The sequence below is a fragment of the Polypterus senegalus genome, chromosome 4 (genome assembly GCF_016835505.1).
Source record: "Polypterus senegalus isolate Bchr_013 chromosome 4, ASM1683550v1, whole genome shotgun sequence".
Taxonomy (NCBI): domain Eukaryota; kingdom Metazoa; phylum Chordata; class Cladistia; order Polypteriformes; family Polypteridae; genus Polypterus; species Polypterus senegalus.
The window spans coordinates 30,142,893-30,159,156 of record NC_053157.1 but is presented as its reverse complement, the minus strand read 5'-3'; the positions used below and the strand labels follow the sequence as shown (position 1 = coordinate 30,159,156).

At 39.3% G+C, this 16,264-nt stretch overlaps 1 protein-coding gene across 2 annotated transcripts in view; it reads right to left on the bottom strand.

Moving 5' to 3' along the window:
* smad4 (SMAD family member 4) overlaps positions 1-16,264 on the bottom strand; it is a 55,576-nt gene that overhangs the window by 31,987 nt on the left and 7,325 nt on the right. Inside the window, exons 2-3 of one of the 2 annotated variants that reach the window (XM_039750407.1) lie at positions 8,485-8,585; positions 5,400-5,796 (exon numbers count right to left, since the gene is read on the bottom strand). In XM_039750407.1, the coding sequence (XP_039606341.1) occupies positions 5,400-5,639 (240 nt within the window). In that variant the 5' untranslated portion in view covers positions 5,640-5,796; positions 8,485-8,585. The remainder of the gene's footprint in view (positions 1-5,399; positions 5,797-8,484; positions 8,586-16,264) is intronic. The other variant, XM_039750406.1, reaches the window with a different exon arrangement.

The window sequence follows — 16,264 nt, the reverse complement described above, 5'->3', positions numbered from 1 at the left end:
CCACCAGCATTGCACCAGTTGTTTCAGGGATAGTTTGTACTCCCACAAGGATACTGAACAACTCCTCATACATGCAACTACTGTACATGAATTTTTCTTGTATACAGCACCTGTGTATTTCATTCAATGTATGATTTTATATTCATTGTTTATGATTGTATAAAGACTAGCCTTGGGGATACATGCAAGCAAGATTTTCATTATACTATGCATATATGACAAATTTTGAAATTAAGCTTTTTTCCTCTTCAACTAAGGAACAATCTTTTGTTCTAGACAAGCGTAGCAATTTAGTGGCCTTTTTGACTGACGTTTTCTCTGCTTGCAGATGGACCAATGCTGACAGGGATACAAAGCGCACAGAAATTCTCAGACCCGAGGATTCATGTATTAAAAGTGCATACACACAAAAATGTTTTGTACGCTTATTTCCATGCTCACATTGAGATGTACAAAAACTAAACTTGCTATAACACTACATAATTTTCACGGCAGCCTCAGACCAGGTGTATGCACGTTTCTGCTTGGTTTTCTAAACAGGCGGCACCGAGCGTCAAAGCAGTGCTACTGTTTCTATGTGGTTTCCCCTTTCCTTTTTAGATTCTGCAGTAGTAGGGTGTTGGACCATGTTAGCCATTCTGGGTGCAATGAGAAGTCAAGCAAAATGATACGTTTTGTTGGCTAACTGAACAGATTACAATAGGCAAGCTTTCTAGTCACTTGTCTGAAGAAGGGGCCTGAGAACTTGCACATTGTAGTCTGTTCAGTTAGCCAATAAAAAGGTGCCAAATTGCTTGACTTCTCAATTTTTTTAGAATCGCATCCATGACGTGGACTTTATCAAATAAGCAATTAATTTCAGTGTATCATTTACAAATGTAAGGCACTTCATTGTAATCCAATTGTAACATTATAATGCTCCATGGAATGGACAAACTATTCCAGCTACCATGGCTGCTTTAGCTATGTTAGAAGACATCTCAAATGGAAGTATTACAATAGAATGCATATTTAGAAATCTTACTAATTTCTTGCCCCATGATGATGACTGGCTTTTAAGCGGATTTAAACTTCCAATACCTAACCTTTTGGAGCTGTGTGGTGAACTGGGGCAGAGTTTACAAAGACAGACTCCGAGTTAATATGCTCTACCTGCTCCTTTGCAAGTTCTGTCCTCCCTCAGGATTTTAGCCACATGAGCTTTTTCAATGTGAGCTGGCTGACCAATTGGGTATTTCTCAGTCATCACCGAATCACGTCATGCCAGCTCTACGGGATCATATTTGCTTGGCATAATAATAAATAGTAACACATTTTATTTATATAGGGCCTTTCCATGCTCAAGGCGCATTTAGATATATCAGATTTCCTTACACTGTGGTTTAATCGGCAAACATCAAAGCGCAATTTGTAGCAACGTCCAGTTTTCAAAATGTAAACAGATTGGTCGATGGTGCACACATCACTATAAAAGGTGCCTGCAAAGAATGAATTTGCTTACGTAAACAGAAAGCATTTCCAGGCTATTAATGTGCAAATTATCTGTGATGCAAAAATGCGTCTCATTAATGTTGTGGCGAGATAGAATTAATAAATCATGGGTTGAGCCAGGCGTGTGTGGGGAACAAAATTGAAAATGGTGTTGTGTGTGATTGCTGGCTTCTTGGTAAAATAAAAACATTTAATAATACTCCTTTGGTCAAAATTGTAAGTTATCTCAATGATGAAACTATGCAACACAATTAAATATGTGGCTTCTCACCCCACTCGCATGCAGCTTGACTGAACAAGAGCAACATTATAATAAAAGAAGTTATAATGTACTATTGGTCAGCTTAAGCAGAATTTGAGCTGCCTAGTTAAGACTGGTGGAGTGCTGCTCTATAGTGCACAGAAAGTGCGTCGCATGGTACAAGCATGTAGCGTACCGCATAATGTGGCACACAATCGTGGCTTGCCCATATTTAAAGAGATGAGGTATAACAAACCTGACCCCAACCCACCAAATGATCAGCCAAATCGGACAGCATTACAACTTTGATGGAATAGAATTACCAGAATGTAAAAACACATAATCAGAGGCAGCATTTATTTTTTAACCAATTCATTTAATTTCTGGTCAGTATCACGTAGTACAAAATTTATACTCCTCAATTCTTTTCTTCACATCTCTTACAGCATCCACTATTGAATATTGTGATTCCAGAACATTGTCTGTCAGCACACGCCCAGATGGTCACTCAGCAGTCCCCAAGTTAGGGGTTTTTGCACAGCCAGTTACCGAAGATGTGCTCAACACAGAAACATCATCACCGCCTGGAGTCGTGTCTCCGGCAAGGTGGGGAGCACTTTGTGTGATATTGTCTGAAACAGAACAAACAGTAATACAGTAATTCCTCCTCGATCGTGAGGGTTGTGTTCCAGACCCCCCCCACGATTGGTGAAAATCAGCGAGTGGGAAACCATATGTTTGTATGGTTATTTTTATATATTTTAAGCCCTTATAAACTCTCCCACACTGTTAACATTATTAGAGCCCTCTAGACATGAAATAACACCCTTTAGTCAAAGGTTTAAACTGTGCTCCATGACAAGACTGAGATGGCAGTTCTTTCTCACAATTAAAAGAATGCAAACATATCTTCTCCTCGTCAGGAGCAGAGAATCTCAGAGAGAGCGCTCGCTAAGAAAAGCAAACAATCAAAAAATCAATACATAAAGCAGCATTTTGTAGAGGAGCGTCTGTATCTTCTAGGCAAACTGCCTCTGTGCAAACAGCCCCTCTGCTCACACCCCCTCCATCAGGCAGAGAGAGTGAGAGAGATAGAGAGAAGCAAACAATCAAGCACCGCGCGGGAAGCATATCTTATATCATTGAGGAGTTTTAGTTAATATGTAATACATGCTCTGATTGGGCAGCTTCTAAGCCATCCACCAATAGCGTCCCTTGTATGAAATCAACTGGGCAAACAAACTGAGGAAGCATGTACCATAAATTAAAAGACCCATTGTCCACAGAAAGCTGCGAACCAGCGAAAAATCCGTGATATATATTTAGATGTGCTTACATTTAAAATCTGCGATAGAGTGAAGCCGCGAAAGTCGAAGCGCGATATAGCGAGGGATTACTGTACTGCATCTGCAGTATTAAGCGTAAATTATTTATGAGTATGGATAAGGTAAGCAGGGGGGAGGAAAAAAAAAAACAACCCCCCCTCACTCTCTGGTAAAATGTCGGTTTTAAGTGTCTCGCCAATAACTGTAGCAGCTCTCTGCTCAAACAGTATGAGCCCCTGAATTCTGTAACCTCCTCCAGTGGTGTTGACACCAAAGACAGTGAGTTGTGGCTCACCTTTTCATGTTGACTTTAATATCTGAGCACTTTATTTCTGGCACTGTGCAGTTTTTTTGAAAAACTTTTCAATGTATCCGACAGGCTGTGCCATTCCATTAATTTCCTTTAGTTGCTTACACCACTACTTAAGCCACCAAATAGTACTTTTTCCTTGCCTCCACTTCACTAAGTAGGACCTCCATTTTGCATTTACTGAAATTTTTTTTTTTTTTTCTTTTCACGTACTTTTGACATTGTCTTTTAACAAAGCACTAATCAGAAGGGACTATTTATACTGATTTGCATATTCAAATGGCCAAAGTTCTTGTAGGAGTTGGGGTGGTACTGTAGGCCAGGGGTGTCGAACTCCAGTCCTGGAGGGCTGCAGTGGTTGCAGGTTTTCATTCTAACCATTTTCTTAATTAGTGACCAGTTTTTGATGCTAATTAACTTCATTAGCCTTAGCTTTAATTAGCTTGACCTCAGGCCCCTTAGTTGTTTTTTTCCTTATTTAGCAGCCGGACCGTAATGAGACATAAAACAAGCAGGACATGACCAGCTCACCTGTTCCCATCAAACAAAATCTGAAAATAAAGATGGCGGTCTCAGTAAGGTTGATCCCCTCAGATTACCAAAACATTTTAGGAGTTCTTAGAAAAAAACAGAATATCAACAATTTTGGAAATGTCTGCCGGGGCAAAAAGAGAGCAGCAACAAGCCATGGAATTGAATAACGGGATTAATTAACAGTAAGAATCAGTTTCTCATTAAGGGACTGGTTGGAGTTTGAAGCCACAATTTAGCTGGTCATCTGTTGGCTCGTTTCATGTCTCATTTCTGTTTGGCTGTCATTTAATGAAGAAAAGAATCAATTCAGAAGACTTAATCCTTAAAAACAGGGCTATTAAAATTGAGGGAAAAGAAGTTAATTAGCAGTGAAAACTGGACACTGATTAGGAAAAGGGTTAGAAAGAAAAGCCGCAGCCACTGCGGCCCTCCAGGCCTGGAGTTTGACACCCGTGCTGTAGGCTTTTGGATGTGCGTAAAATTCATGTTGATTGGAATTTATAAAGGGAAAGTGCTTAGAACTTTTCATATGCAGTTTTATGCATGTGAATTTATTGTGCATACGCACATTTATAGTTTTGACTGTACACCATGTTTTAGTGTAAATTATATGCAAAGCATTGTACATGAGGCCCCAGGATTTTGTTGTGTAAAAGATTTAAAAAACCAAGGTTTAGTCAAAGCTGTAGAGCAGGGTTATTCAATCAGTTGGGACAGATTTTCAAACCAAGAAATTTAGCTATGACATATTTTCAGCAGCCGGTAAGCAGCAGGTAATGACAAATTTTAAACCAACACAAACAAATACATTGAAAAACATTTTGATCATACCTGACCTAGGCACATCTCAAAGTGCATAAAAACAAAAGAGGGCAATAACATTTCTTTCCCTTTTGAAATACAATATTTTTTATATTTACATGGCATTTTTCTCACTACTTAAAACACTGTACGCCCCACATGGGACATGAACCCATGATCTTTTTTATGTGACCGGGGCGAGAGGGGAACAAATGATAAAAGAGCAGGAAGAGATTCCCCCAGAGAAGTGTTTCCATCAATAGCTCGTCACAGTTTCATAGACTAACTACTACCACCACTTTTAGACACACAACAACAAGCTGCATTGTGGGTTAAATGTTGCTAGGCTATGCCGAGTACTGCATTTAAGGCCTGTACTACTGCAGGAATTTCTGAAGGCTCACAAATTGTTTTTCTCTGCGTTTCTGGTGAGATAACAGGGCGGGCCACTGGGAGGTTGCTTCTGGACCGCATGTGGCCCATGAGCCACCATTTAAATAGGCTGGCTGTAGAGTTTACATTACAAATATGGTGGAGGCACAGTTGAAGTGAAATCACACACTGAATTCTCACCTAATTCAGATTTACACTTACCATGACCCTAGGCTATAGAATAATTCAAAGTAATGGATTTTTTTTTTTTTAATACAGAATGAAAAAAATACCTGTATATGCTGCTTTAAAAAAAAATATTCACCTGTAATCTTCCATCAAGAGTTCTTTGGATAGTAACACACTTGCTGGGATGAGCTCCATTAGTGGTGATGGCTGTTATAAGAGAGTCCAATTCATCCTTCTTCTCCTTAAGCTTCTTCACTAGGCTTTCAATTGCTCTTTTTGCAAAAGTTTCACTCTCTCCACCTTGCCTGTGGCACATCAAACTATGAACAATACTTAGACAAGCATCATTGCTTGTTGGTGTGTTGGTGATAGACATTATTGGCCTCTACCCCCTCGCCACCTTCAACACTTCAGTCTTTGTGTCTATAATGAAGGGCGAGGGGCAGAAGTAGGGGGTGCACAAAGGCACCAAAAAGAAAGTGTCACGATGGACTACAGGGATTTCACAAATCCAGAGCTGGTAAACACAGACACTAAAGAGAAGGAAAAAAGAAAAAAAAAGTTAGTATGAAAGAGAAGTTTATTTTCTATTTAAATAAACATAATGCCTTGTTTAACAGATAATTCTAATAATCCAACACCTGCCCATCCTTAACATTTAAACTAAAACAATTTAGGACAAAAACCCTAAGTAAAGCAAAACACAAAAAATGAACTACTTCTACTTCAGCTGTGCACTTGTTTGGAGATAGGGTGTTCAGAGATTTAAGGTTTTCATTTTTTAGAGTATTGACACAATGTTTTAAGTCTAAATACATCAAACTGATGCAGTAACTGAGATCACAAAAATGGCATTGACCTAATTATCTTGTGCAACCACCTCATATTTAAGACCCTGTAACCTGTGTGTGTGTGTGTGTGTACTGCATACACATACACACTGGGAACTTGTTTGAATTAGCAATTACCAAACTTTCAAATACAGGCACACTTTCTTTTAGGGTGCATGTACTAAATTCACTCACTGGCATTTTCTCTCCAGTAACCTAAAATAAATACTGTTTAAAACTTAAGACAATAGTAGTATGACATAAACTTCTAAATAACAAGACAATTTTTGATGTTTTCATTTAAGCAAACTTTTTTGAAACAATACATTTTTCATATCAGGTTTGTGACATTTGCCGTTATAAGATTTGTGTCTATATTGGTATATCGCAGTGACATTAGATGGTTACTAACACTTAAGAAGAATATTTAATGAACCTGTCAAATCAATTCAAATTTCAAATATGACACACACCAGATAATTTTGCACCTATTGTGATAGCCATGTCTGTAAGTTAGTCTGTCTGCATAAACAACTCTGGCCCCATGGACCAATTTTATTGAAATGAAACACACTTATTCTTCAAGGAAATTTGTTATCTTGAACAGATCACATTCTATATACAGTGGTGTGAAAAACTATTTGCCCCCTTCCTGATTTCTTATTCTTTTGCATGTTTGTCACACAAAATGTTTCTGATCAAACACATTTAACCATTAGTCAAATATAACACAAGTAAACACAAAATGCAGTTTTTAAATGATGGTTTTTATTATTTAGGGAGAAAAAATCCAAACCTACATGGCCCTGTGTGAAAAAGTAATTGCCCCCTTGTTAAAAAATAACCTACCTGTGGTGTATCACACCCGAGTTCAATTTCCGTAGCCACCCCAGGCCTGATTACTGCCACACCTGTTTCAATCAAGAAATCACTTAAATAGGAGCTGCCTGACACAGAAGTAGACCAAAAGCACCTCAAAAGCTAGACATCATGCCAAGATCCAAAGAAATTCAGGAACAAATGAGAACAGAAGTAATTGAGATCTATCAGTCTGGTAAAGGTTATAAAGCCATTTCTAAAGCTTTGGGACTCCAGCGAACCACAGTGAGAGCCATTATCCACAAATGGCAAAAACATGGAACAGTGGTGAACCTTCCCAGGAGTGGCCGGCCGACCAAAATTACCCCAAGAGCGCAGAGACGACTCATCCGAGAGGTCACAAAAGACCCCAGGACAACGTCTAAAGAACTGCAGGCCTCACTTGCCTCAATTAAGGTCAGTGTTCACGACTCCACCATAAGAAAGAGACTGGGCAAAAACGGCCTGCATGGCAGATTTCCAAGGCGCAAACCACTGTTAAGCAAAAAGAACATTAGGGCTCGTCTCAATTTTGCTAAGAAACATCTCAATGATTGCCAAGACTTTTGGGAAAATACCTTGTGGACTGATGAGACAAAAGTTGAACTTTTGGAAGGCAAATGTCCCGTTACATCTGGCGTAAAAGGAACACAGCATTTCAGAAAAGATCATCATACCAACAGTAAAATATGGTGGTGGTAGTGTGATGGTCTGGGGTTGTTTTGCTGCTTCAGGACCTGGAAGGCTTGCTGTGATAGATGGAACCATGAATTCTACTGTCTACCAAAAAATCCTGAAGGAGAATGTCTGGCCATCTGTTCGTCAACTCAAGCTGAAGCGATCTTGGGTGCTGCAACAGGACAATGACCCAAAACACACCAGCAAATCCACCTCTGAATGGCTGAAGAAAAACAAAATGAAGACTTTGGAGTGGCCTAGTCAAAGTCCTGACCTGAATCCAATTGAGATGCTATGGCATGACCTTAAAAAGGCGGTTCATGCTAGAAAACCCTCAAATAAAGCTGAATTACAACAATCCTGCAAAGATGAGTGGGCCAAAATTCCTCCAGGCTGTAAAGACTCACTGCAAGTTATCGCAAACGCTTGATTGCAGTAATTGCTGCTAAGGGTGGCCCAACCAGTTATTAGGTTCAGGGGGCAATTACTTTTTCACACAGGGCCATGTATGTTTGGATTTTTTCTCCCTAAATAATAAAAACCATCATTTAAAAACTGCATTTTGTGTTTACTTGTGTTATATTTGACTAATGGTTAAATGTGTTTGATGATCAGAAACATTTTGTGTAACAAACATGCAAAAGAATAAGAAATCAGGAAGGGGGAAAATAGTTTTTGACACCACTGTAGTTACTACTTCTTCTTTCGGCTGCTCCCGTTAGGGGTTGCCACAACAGATCAAAATTTTAAAATCTCCCATTGAAAAGCGTAAGCAAATTTGTAAACTTGTCAAACGTAGAACGGACAGACTCTATGATACTTCAACTACAAACTAGTTGACTGTTTCAGTTTTACCTTGAGAGCAGTTACACCAATTTGTATATTTTCCACCTCTGATAGATGCTACTGAAGGCAAGCAGGTCTTCAACACAAGTTAATGAAAAACTAGCAGATTTCTGCAGAGGAGAGGAAATCACTTTCAATTATATTTGATAGCTGTCTGAGCACAGTATCAGGAAGTCCAGCAAGCCATGTTAATTTGTAACAGGAAAGTTAAATGATCTACTAACTGTAAAAGTCTAAAATACTAGCAAGGAAATTAACATTTTTCAATACAATTTACCTTACACTAAACCAAGCTCACATCTTATTTATCTGCATACTATAATGATTCAATATTTCACAGTCACAATAATTTACTACGATGGCCAGACGTTCAGGAAAGTCCTGATTTTCCGGCAATGAGTCGTGATAGGTAACTGAAGAATATCCAAAATGCCTACCTAATAAAACATTGCCCCTCCGAAACAAACATCCTTGATTCCTGTTTAATATAATATACATAGAATAGCATGGTCAAACTATGACTTAGAAAGCTCAATGAAAACGTTCCATTAAATCTGAACATAATTTGCCAAGACAACCAAGCAGCATTCAAAAACAGACAGTAGTGTCAAGTATTTGTTTCCATTTCAAGCACCGTGTGCAATCAAATATGCCAATTTGTTCCCTCCTACCCTGAACCCTCAAGTGCAGATGATGAGATAAACCAGACATTAAAAAATGAGGTAGGCTTTACATGTTACACGAGTGTCCCAGTTTAGGACTTTAAAAATCTGGGGCCTCATTTATGAAGCTTGCACACTCACAAAAAGGGGCTTGAAATGTGCATACGCCATTTCTGCGCAAATATCGGGATTTCTAAAAGAAAACTTGTCAGGAAAACCTACATGTATTTACAGCAAATCTGATCCAGGAGTACACATTTCAGTGAAACTGAGAAATGACAATGCCCCTTCATCAAGAAGGAAATGCAAGAAAACCACCCAAATGACGACTTGTATGAGTAAGAATTCTTATCACTAGCTGTTATTATGTGCATTGAAATGACAAACACTTTTTAGTTTCCTTTCAAGAGGGCCAATGCTACTGATTTGCACTGAACAACTTTTGTTGTATCATCAATTTAGACTACCTGTTGTCACTTCTCCGGGAACTGGCCTACGGGTCAGGAATATCTCATCCAAGCTTCACTATGTTATGCCCGCTGTGCGGGAAGCCTTTAAATGACCGATGGAAGTACTACATCCAGTTATTGCATAGCGTGGGTGACAAGCATATATTGTGTAGGAGGAAAATGGGCATTCCAGATGAGATAGGGAATTTACCTGGATGGGAGGTCAGTGAAACAACGCAGTCAAGTTGGCCAGCGAAACAAATAACTAACTTTGGGCCCGGATGATCTAAATTAATGGACGAACCAGCAGAAGCCGGGAGTCAGGAGCAGTTCAATCCTCCATGTCAGGTGGCAGTGGTGCTCACATGGTAACCCAGTGGGGACACCCACAGGGGTGTATGAACATGGAGTCCAGAAGTGCAGCCCTGTCAAAGTTCTAATAGTGGGTGCTGTTGTGGGGAGGATCACCCTACTTCCACTATGATCTGGAAGTGCTTCCCAGAAGATGTGTCGCAGGCCTGCAAGCATTCCCAGGTTCGGCATAAGAGGAAGCCCACTGCCACACATGGGGGATCCAGAGTAGGTAGTTGGAGGATGAAGCTTGCCAGAGGGGGAGTGGAAGCGAAAGACAGAGAGACACAGAAGAAAAGCAAGTGCTGTTGATTGTGCTAAGCAGGTGGGAAATGAAAGGAAAAGAGCTTCCCACTGAAATAAAAAATGTGTGTTGCTGAACTTGTGTCCTGCATATGTCAGCGTCAGGTTTGGGTGGCTACAGTGCCCCTAGCAGGCCACACGTTATTACATAACATAAAAAGGCAATTTGCAGCCGTGCCTGGTTTTCCTAACGTAATCAGAGAATTTTAATGCACTTGTATTACAATAAGGGCAGCTAGCGAGTATGAAGCTTGTGTTAACCATAAGCAGTTACATTCTATTATCATAAAAGTCATCTGTGATGCCAAGGTAAGACTGACCATCATCAGTACTGCTCTGGCAAAATGCCGCATAAAAAGGCATCTCTAATTACAGATGCCATTCGCAAATCGAAATCAGAGAGCGTAGAGGAGTTTTTCTTTTCTTCATCCCGTTACATGCACACTCTGCTTTTCACTAGCAATCTGCTTCATTGTCAGAGATCGCACCTTTTTTTCTCCCCTTTTATTTCAGGCATGGTGCAGGTGGAGCTTACAGCTGCAGTAACATGTTGCCATTCAACATATTGGCGCTTGCTGCCAACACCTGTACTAAAGCCACCAAATAAAGGTTCAACACATGCCTCTAATTTAGAGACGAGAACTTCTCTCTTGCACTACTGGATGTGTCATGTAGGAAAGTGCCCTACCAGCCAATGAAGGCCTGCAGCACTCTGATTGTCTATGTATGCAGTTGATTAGCATAGTTCATACATGACTGCTTCAAGTCGGAACTGAGCACGGTTTGAAGCGCAGTCATGATAACACATTTACAAGAGGATTGTGATTTATAAGGGAGAAATTACAAAGGAATGTTAGTATGCCAGGTTTTATAAATCTTGTTTTTTGGCATACGCGTATTTCCACTCTTAATATCACACGCACATTCATTAAATTGGGTAATTTGTTAACCTATAAATTTACAATCAAAGTGCCACATTGATCTGGTATCCATAATGGTTACTGGCTGTAATAACGTTTGCCTTTCCATTTTTTTTTTTTTTTTACCCTAAAATTTGTCATAACTAAATCACTTTGCACATCCCATTTCATGAAAACTACTAGGACCAGAAATGCTCAAGCAAATAAGGAATTACAAAAGGTTTTTTATTTAGATTAAGTGTCACTGTGTGAGGATTTAAGTGGTCCTTGTGATTGACTAGACTCTTGTCCAATCCTGGTGAGACAGTCAGAGAAGGTTTAAAAGAATCTGCCTACTGAACCCAGTTCACTGAAGTCTGCAGTGTCTGCACAGCCCTTGCACACACCTGAATGTTAGGTCATGTGTACATTTTCTAATTTGTTACATTTGTCCACAAATCAGACTCCTCAATTTAAGAATTACTATAAAACATAGTTTCTTCTATTGTTTTCAAACTACTTCTCATAAGTGATCAAATGTTACTATTGTTTATGCCTGTGGATTAATGCACAACAAGTTACTGAACTGGATAAACTAAGTGCCGAAATTAGTTATAACTACAAACAGAAAGGCTACTACAAATAATGTGTCAACTACTAATCCATCAACTATTTTATCAACTAGTGATTGATCTAACAACTACTTTTACCCAAATAACTTAAAACAAGAATAGGACTGCGTGCTGTATTTGAATATTTATTGAATAACCTGATATCCTGAGGTTTTCAAATTCTGTATATGAGAAAAACACAACTGAAATAGCTCCAACAAGACAACACTTATCAATAAAACATTTAAGTCATAAAAGCCTAAAAGTAATAACAATTTTTGATTAAAATGGACTTATTAACATAACTTGTGGAGTCGGCAGTCCAGCTTGAAACAAGGTGAAATATGCCTTTGGGTTCTTATAGTCCTCAGTGTTACAACAGATCCACTCTGACTCATTTCACATATTTTTAAAAACTCCACCTTAAACTGAGATAGATGTTATATGTAGACATCATGAATATAGCTGCTAGGCATATTTTATATAAAGCAGCTTAATTTGTAAAGTATAAATGATATAAACTGAACTAATATTCACATCTTGAAGAGAAGACAGAGGTGAAAAACAATATTCTGCACTTTTACAACCACAGAGCATTAAATAATTAAGTTAAACTTTTCACTAACGGTTAGCCTTTTCACTGCTGACTTTGGTACAGCTTAACGCTTTCGTCTGAAGGAGCACTGACTGCATAACGATACTTTTATTTTTTTAATTCCCATTGCTTGTTATTGCCATCAACACATTTAAACATTTATTATTTATAAAAACTGTGACAAGCAGGGCTGAAAATACATACATAAATTGGTTTGTTCATTTTAAATTCTTGACGTTAAGCACATTGAGCATGGGAAAGGTGCTGTATAAATAAAACTTAAGTTTACCTGCAATTTTTCACTTTTCCAAAAGTAACCTACTAAATGTATTAAATAAGATTACCATGTAGGCATGCATTAATAATTCATCAAAAATCCTGTGCAAAAGAGTCTCTGTAACATGCAAATGAATCCAGTTGGAATATATTTTCTGCTAAAAAAAAAATACTGTTTCAGACATAGGAAATGCTGCGGTGGGCTGGTGCCCTGCCCAGGGTTCGTTTCCTGCCTTACGCCCTGTGTTGGCTGGGATTGGCTCCAGCAGACCCCCGTGACCCTGTAGTTAGGATATAGTGGGATGGGTAATGGATGGATGGACATAGGAAATGAAGAGAAGAAATGGGGGGACAATGTTTATAGAGCCCAGACCCATTTTAGTTAAGATGTACTTATTTTAATCTCTTTTTAATGTTAAAGCCTGGATTTTGCCGAGCTGCATAGTCCGTTTCATTTGGCAATTTAAACTGCAGACCCTAGCACATCTAGATACTAGCCACACATTTAATGCATATGTTGAAATTGCAAAAAAAATAAATAAACGGTAATGGAAACAAATTTCGAAATAAAACTCAAATTCCACAAAAAAGTTGATACGCTCACTTGAGGTGGTTTTTGGTGATTCGACAAAGCAATAATTCGCAAAACTGCAATAGAAACACTTTTTTCACATTAAGGTCACATGACGTCAATTTTCAAATACCTGTGCAAATGTGATGAGGTGAACACAGCAGTATCATGAGCACTACCAGGTGACCGAACACAGATGTCCCTGATCATCAATTTGTCGTCATAGTCCACCTGCTGAGAAACAGAGGTCCAGTCTTTCCTGTTAACATAATCCCAAAACCCATCTCTTGACATGAAAAGGGATATGTGAGCCTCGTAATTGCGCTGTGAAAAATTCTGTACCTCTTCCACATCAGGAAACACGATTCATTGCCTCATTAGTTTAGAGCTTATGGCCTGACATACACACCTGCGAATGATGGTTTTGCTCACACCAAAAGTCTCGGCAGCTACTCTGTACTCCGCACAGGTAGCCAAATTATAAAGTGTGAATGCTGTGCGCTTCTCAGTCAGGATTGGTTCCCTGGTATATGCTATGACAGGGGACATGAGAGCCCATCGGGTTGCACAATTCCATGTATGTTGAGCTATTCATCCTAAAATTTTGAAGCCACAGCTCCTCAATAAAATCACTGTGGACGAATTCAAAGAAATCCCTAATATGTGGCCTCTGCCAAGTATAGGGAGTTTGTCTTCCCATTACTGCATTCACTCGCCGCCTCAGATTAAAAAAACGAATATGCCAACTATAGACGCAGTTGAAATAACAGAACCGACACCCCATCCCATCAGTCGTCATTTTTAATTTTGGGTGATAAAACAAACTTAACTTGTATAAAATCACTCCATGGAAACAGTCAATTTGTATTTTGTCGACTTTTCAGAAGTACCGCTTCTATTCTGCATATAACCGCAACGGAAACGTGGTTATTGTGTCTCTTTAGCAAAGCCAGCTTTCCAACAGTAGCAGCTCCCCTAGAGTGGACAGCTGCATATTATGCGACAAACTCTCTCCGAGTTTGGATCAACTACATTAACTGTGCTGGATTGACAAAAAATATGTTTTACAGAGTCACAATGAATGCAATTTATTTACTTACCATTTACTGACTGTACAAATACCTAAAAGTAACTTTAGTATCCTATAGAAACAGTTGGCTAATTTAAATTGCTGCTAAGTCTTGACAACCACTGATAAATAATTGTCTTTTGGATCCACAAGGTGACAGATAAGAATTACAAGTTGCTGGCCCTGGCATAAATAAAGTCACCAGCCACTTTATTATGTTCACCTGTTTAATTGCTTGTTAACGCAAACATCTAACCAGTCAATCACATGGCAGCAGCTCAATGCATTTAAGCATGTAGACATTGTCAAGATGACCTACTAGAGTTCAAACGGAGGATCAGAATGGGGAAGAAAGGTGACTTAAGTGACTTTGAACATGGCATGGTTGTTGGTGCCAGACAGGCAGGTCCGAGTATTTCAGAAACAGCTAATCTACTGGGATTTTCACGCACAACCACTTCTAGGGTTTACAGAGGATGGTCAAAAAAAGGGAAATATCCAGTTAGCAGCAGTTGTCTGGGCGAAAATGCCTTGATGATATTAGAGGTCAGAGGAGAATGAACAGACTGGTTCGAGCTAATAGAAAGGCAACAGCAACTCAAATAACCTGTTGTTACAACCGAGGTATGCAAAAGAGCATCTCTGAACAAATAACACGTTGAGCTTGAAGCAAAAAGACCATAGCAGCAGGAGACCACAACTGGGCAGCACACACGTCAGCTAGGAACAGGCAACTGAGGCTACAATTCACACAGGCTCACCAAAACGGGACAACAGAAGACTGTCAAAACATTGCCTGATCTGATGAGTCACGATTTCCACTGCGACAATCAGATGGTAGGGTCAGAATCGTTTGTCAACAACACGAGAGGATGGATCCATTCTGCCTTGCATTAATGGTTCAGGCTGGTGGTGTTGGTGTAATGATGTAGAGGATAGTTTCTTGGTGCTCTTTGGGCCCCTTAGTACCAGTTGAGCATAGTTTAAATGCCACAGCCTACCAGAGTATTGTTGCTGACCATGTCCATCCCTTTATAACAGTAGTGTACAGATCTGCTGATGGCTACCTGTAGCAGTAGAACGTGCCATGTCACAAAGCTCAAATGATCTCAAACTAGTTTCTTGAACAGGACAAGTTCACTGTATTCAAACGGCCTCTACAATCACCAGATCTTAAACCAATTGAGCACCTTTGGGATGTGGTAGAAAGGGAGAATCACATTATAGATGTGTGGCCGACAAATCTGCAGCAACCGCGTGATGCGATCATGTCAATATGAACCAAAATCCCTGAGGAAGGTTTCTAGCACCTTGTTGAATTTATGCCACAAAGAATTACGGTCATTCTGAAGGCAAAATGTGGGTAATAACCCAGTACTAGCAAGCAAGTAGCTGGTGAGTGTATATGAGCAAAAGTTGAAAAAGCAACACTGCCCAAAATAAATGTAGCAAATGCACTTAACAAATTAGTCTATTGTATTTAGCTGGTCTGTGTACTGAAAAACTACTTTAAGTACACTTGCAAGAAATAATAGTGGCAACTGACAAGTGCATTTAGCAGAAAATGTATGTGTTCTGCCCAAACACATACCGTGGATCTAACTTTCTTCTCAATGCTAGTCATTGGCATGAATCACAAGTTAACCAGCTTTACAACAATAAAAGAACTATTGTCAAAAAAGCTAAGTAAGCATAAGCGAGTTACTTATGGTATTGTTGGTTTGCCCTCGGCTGTACTTCAAGCATGCTTCCTCATCAGGCATGAATCATTGAGCTAGTTCTGTTGTGGAACACCACACAACAAACAACCACTGTCTCAGATTATCAGGTAAAATGCATTTTGGTGCAGCTGTTGCCATGATTAGCCCACTTAACAAAAATACTGATGGAGTCTGTAGCATGCCAAAGCTCAACATGGATGAGGGACAGTAGAAACTAGTCAATTAAGAAAATACAATTCAACTAACATTTTTAATGCACTAGTCGATTAATTGCTGCAGACA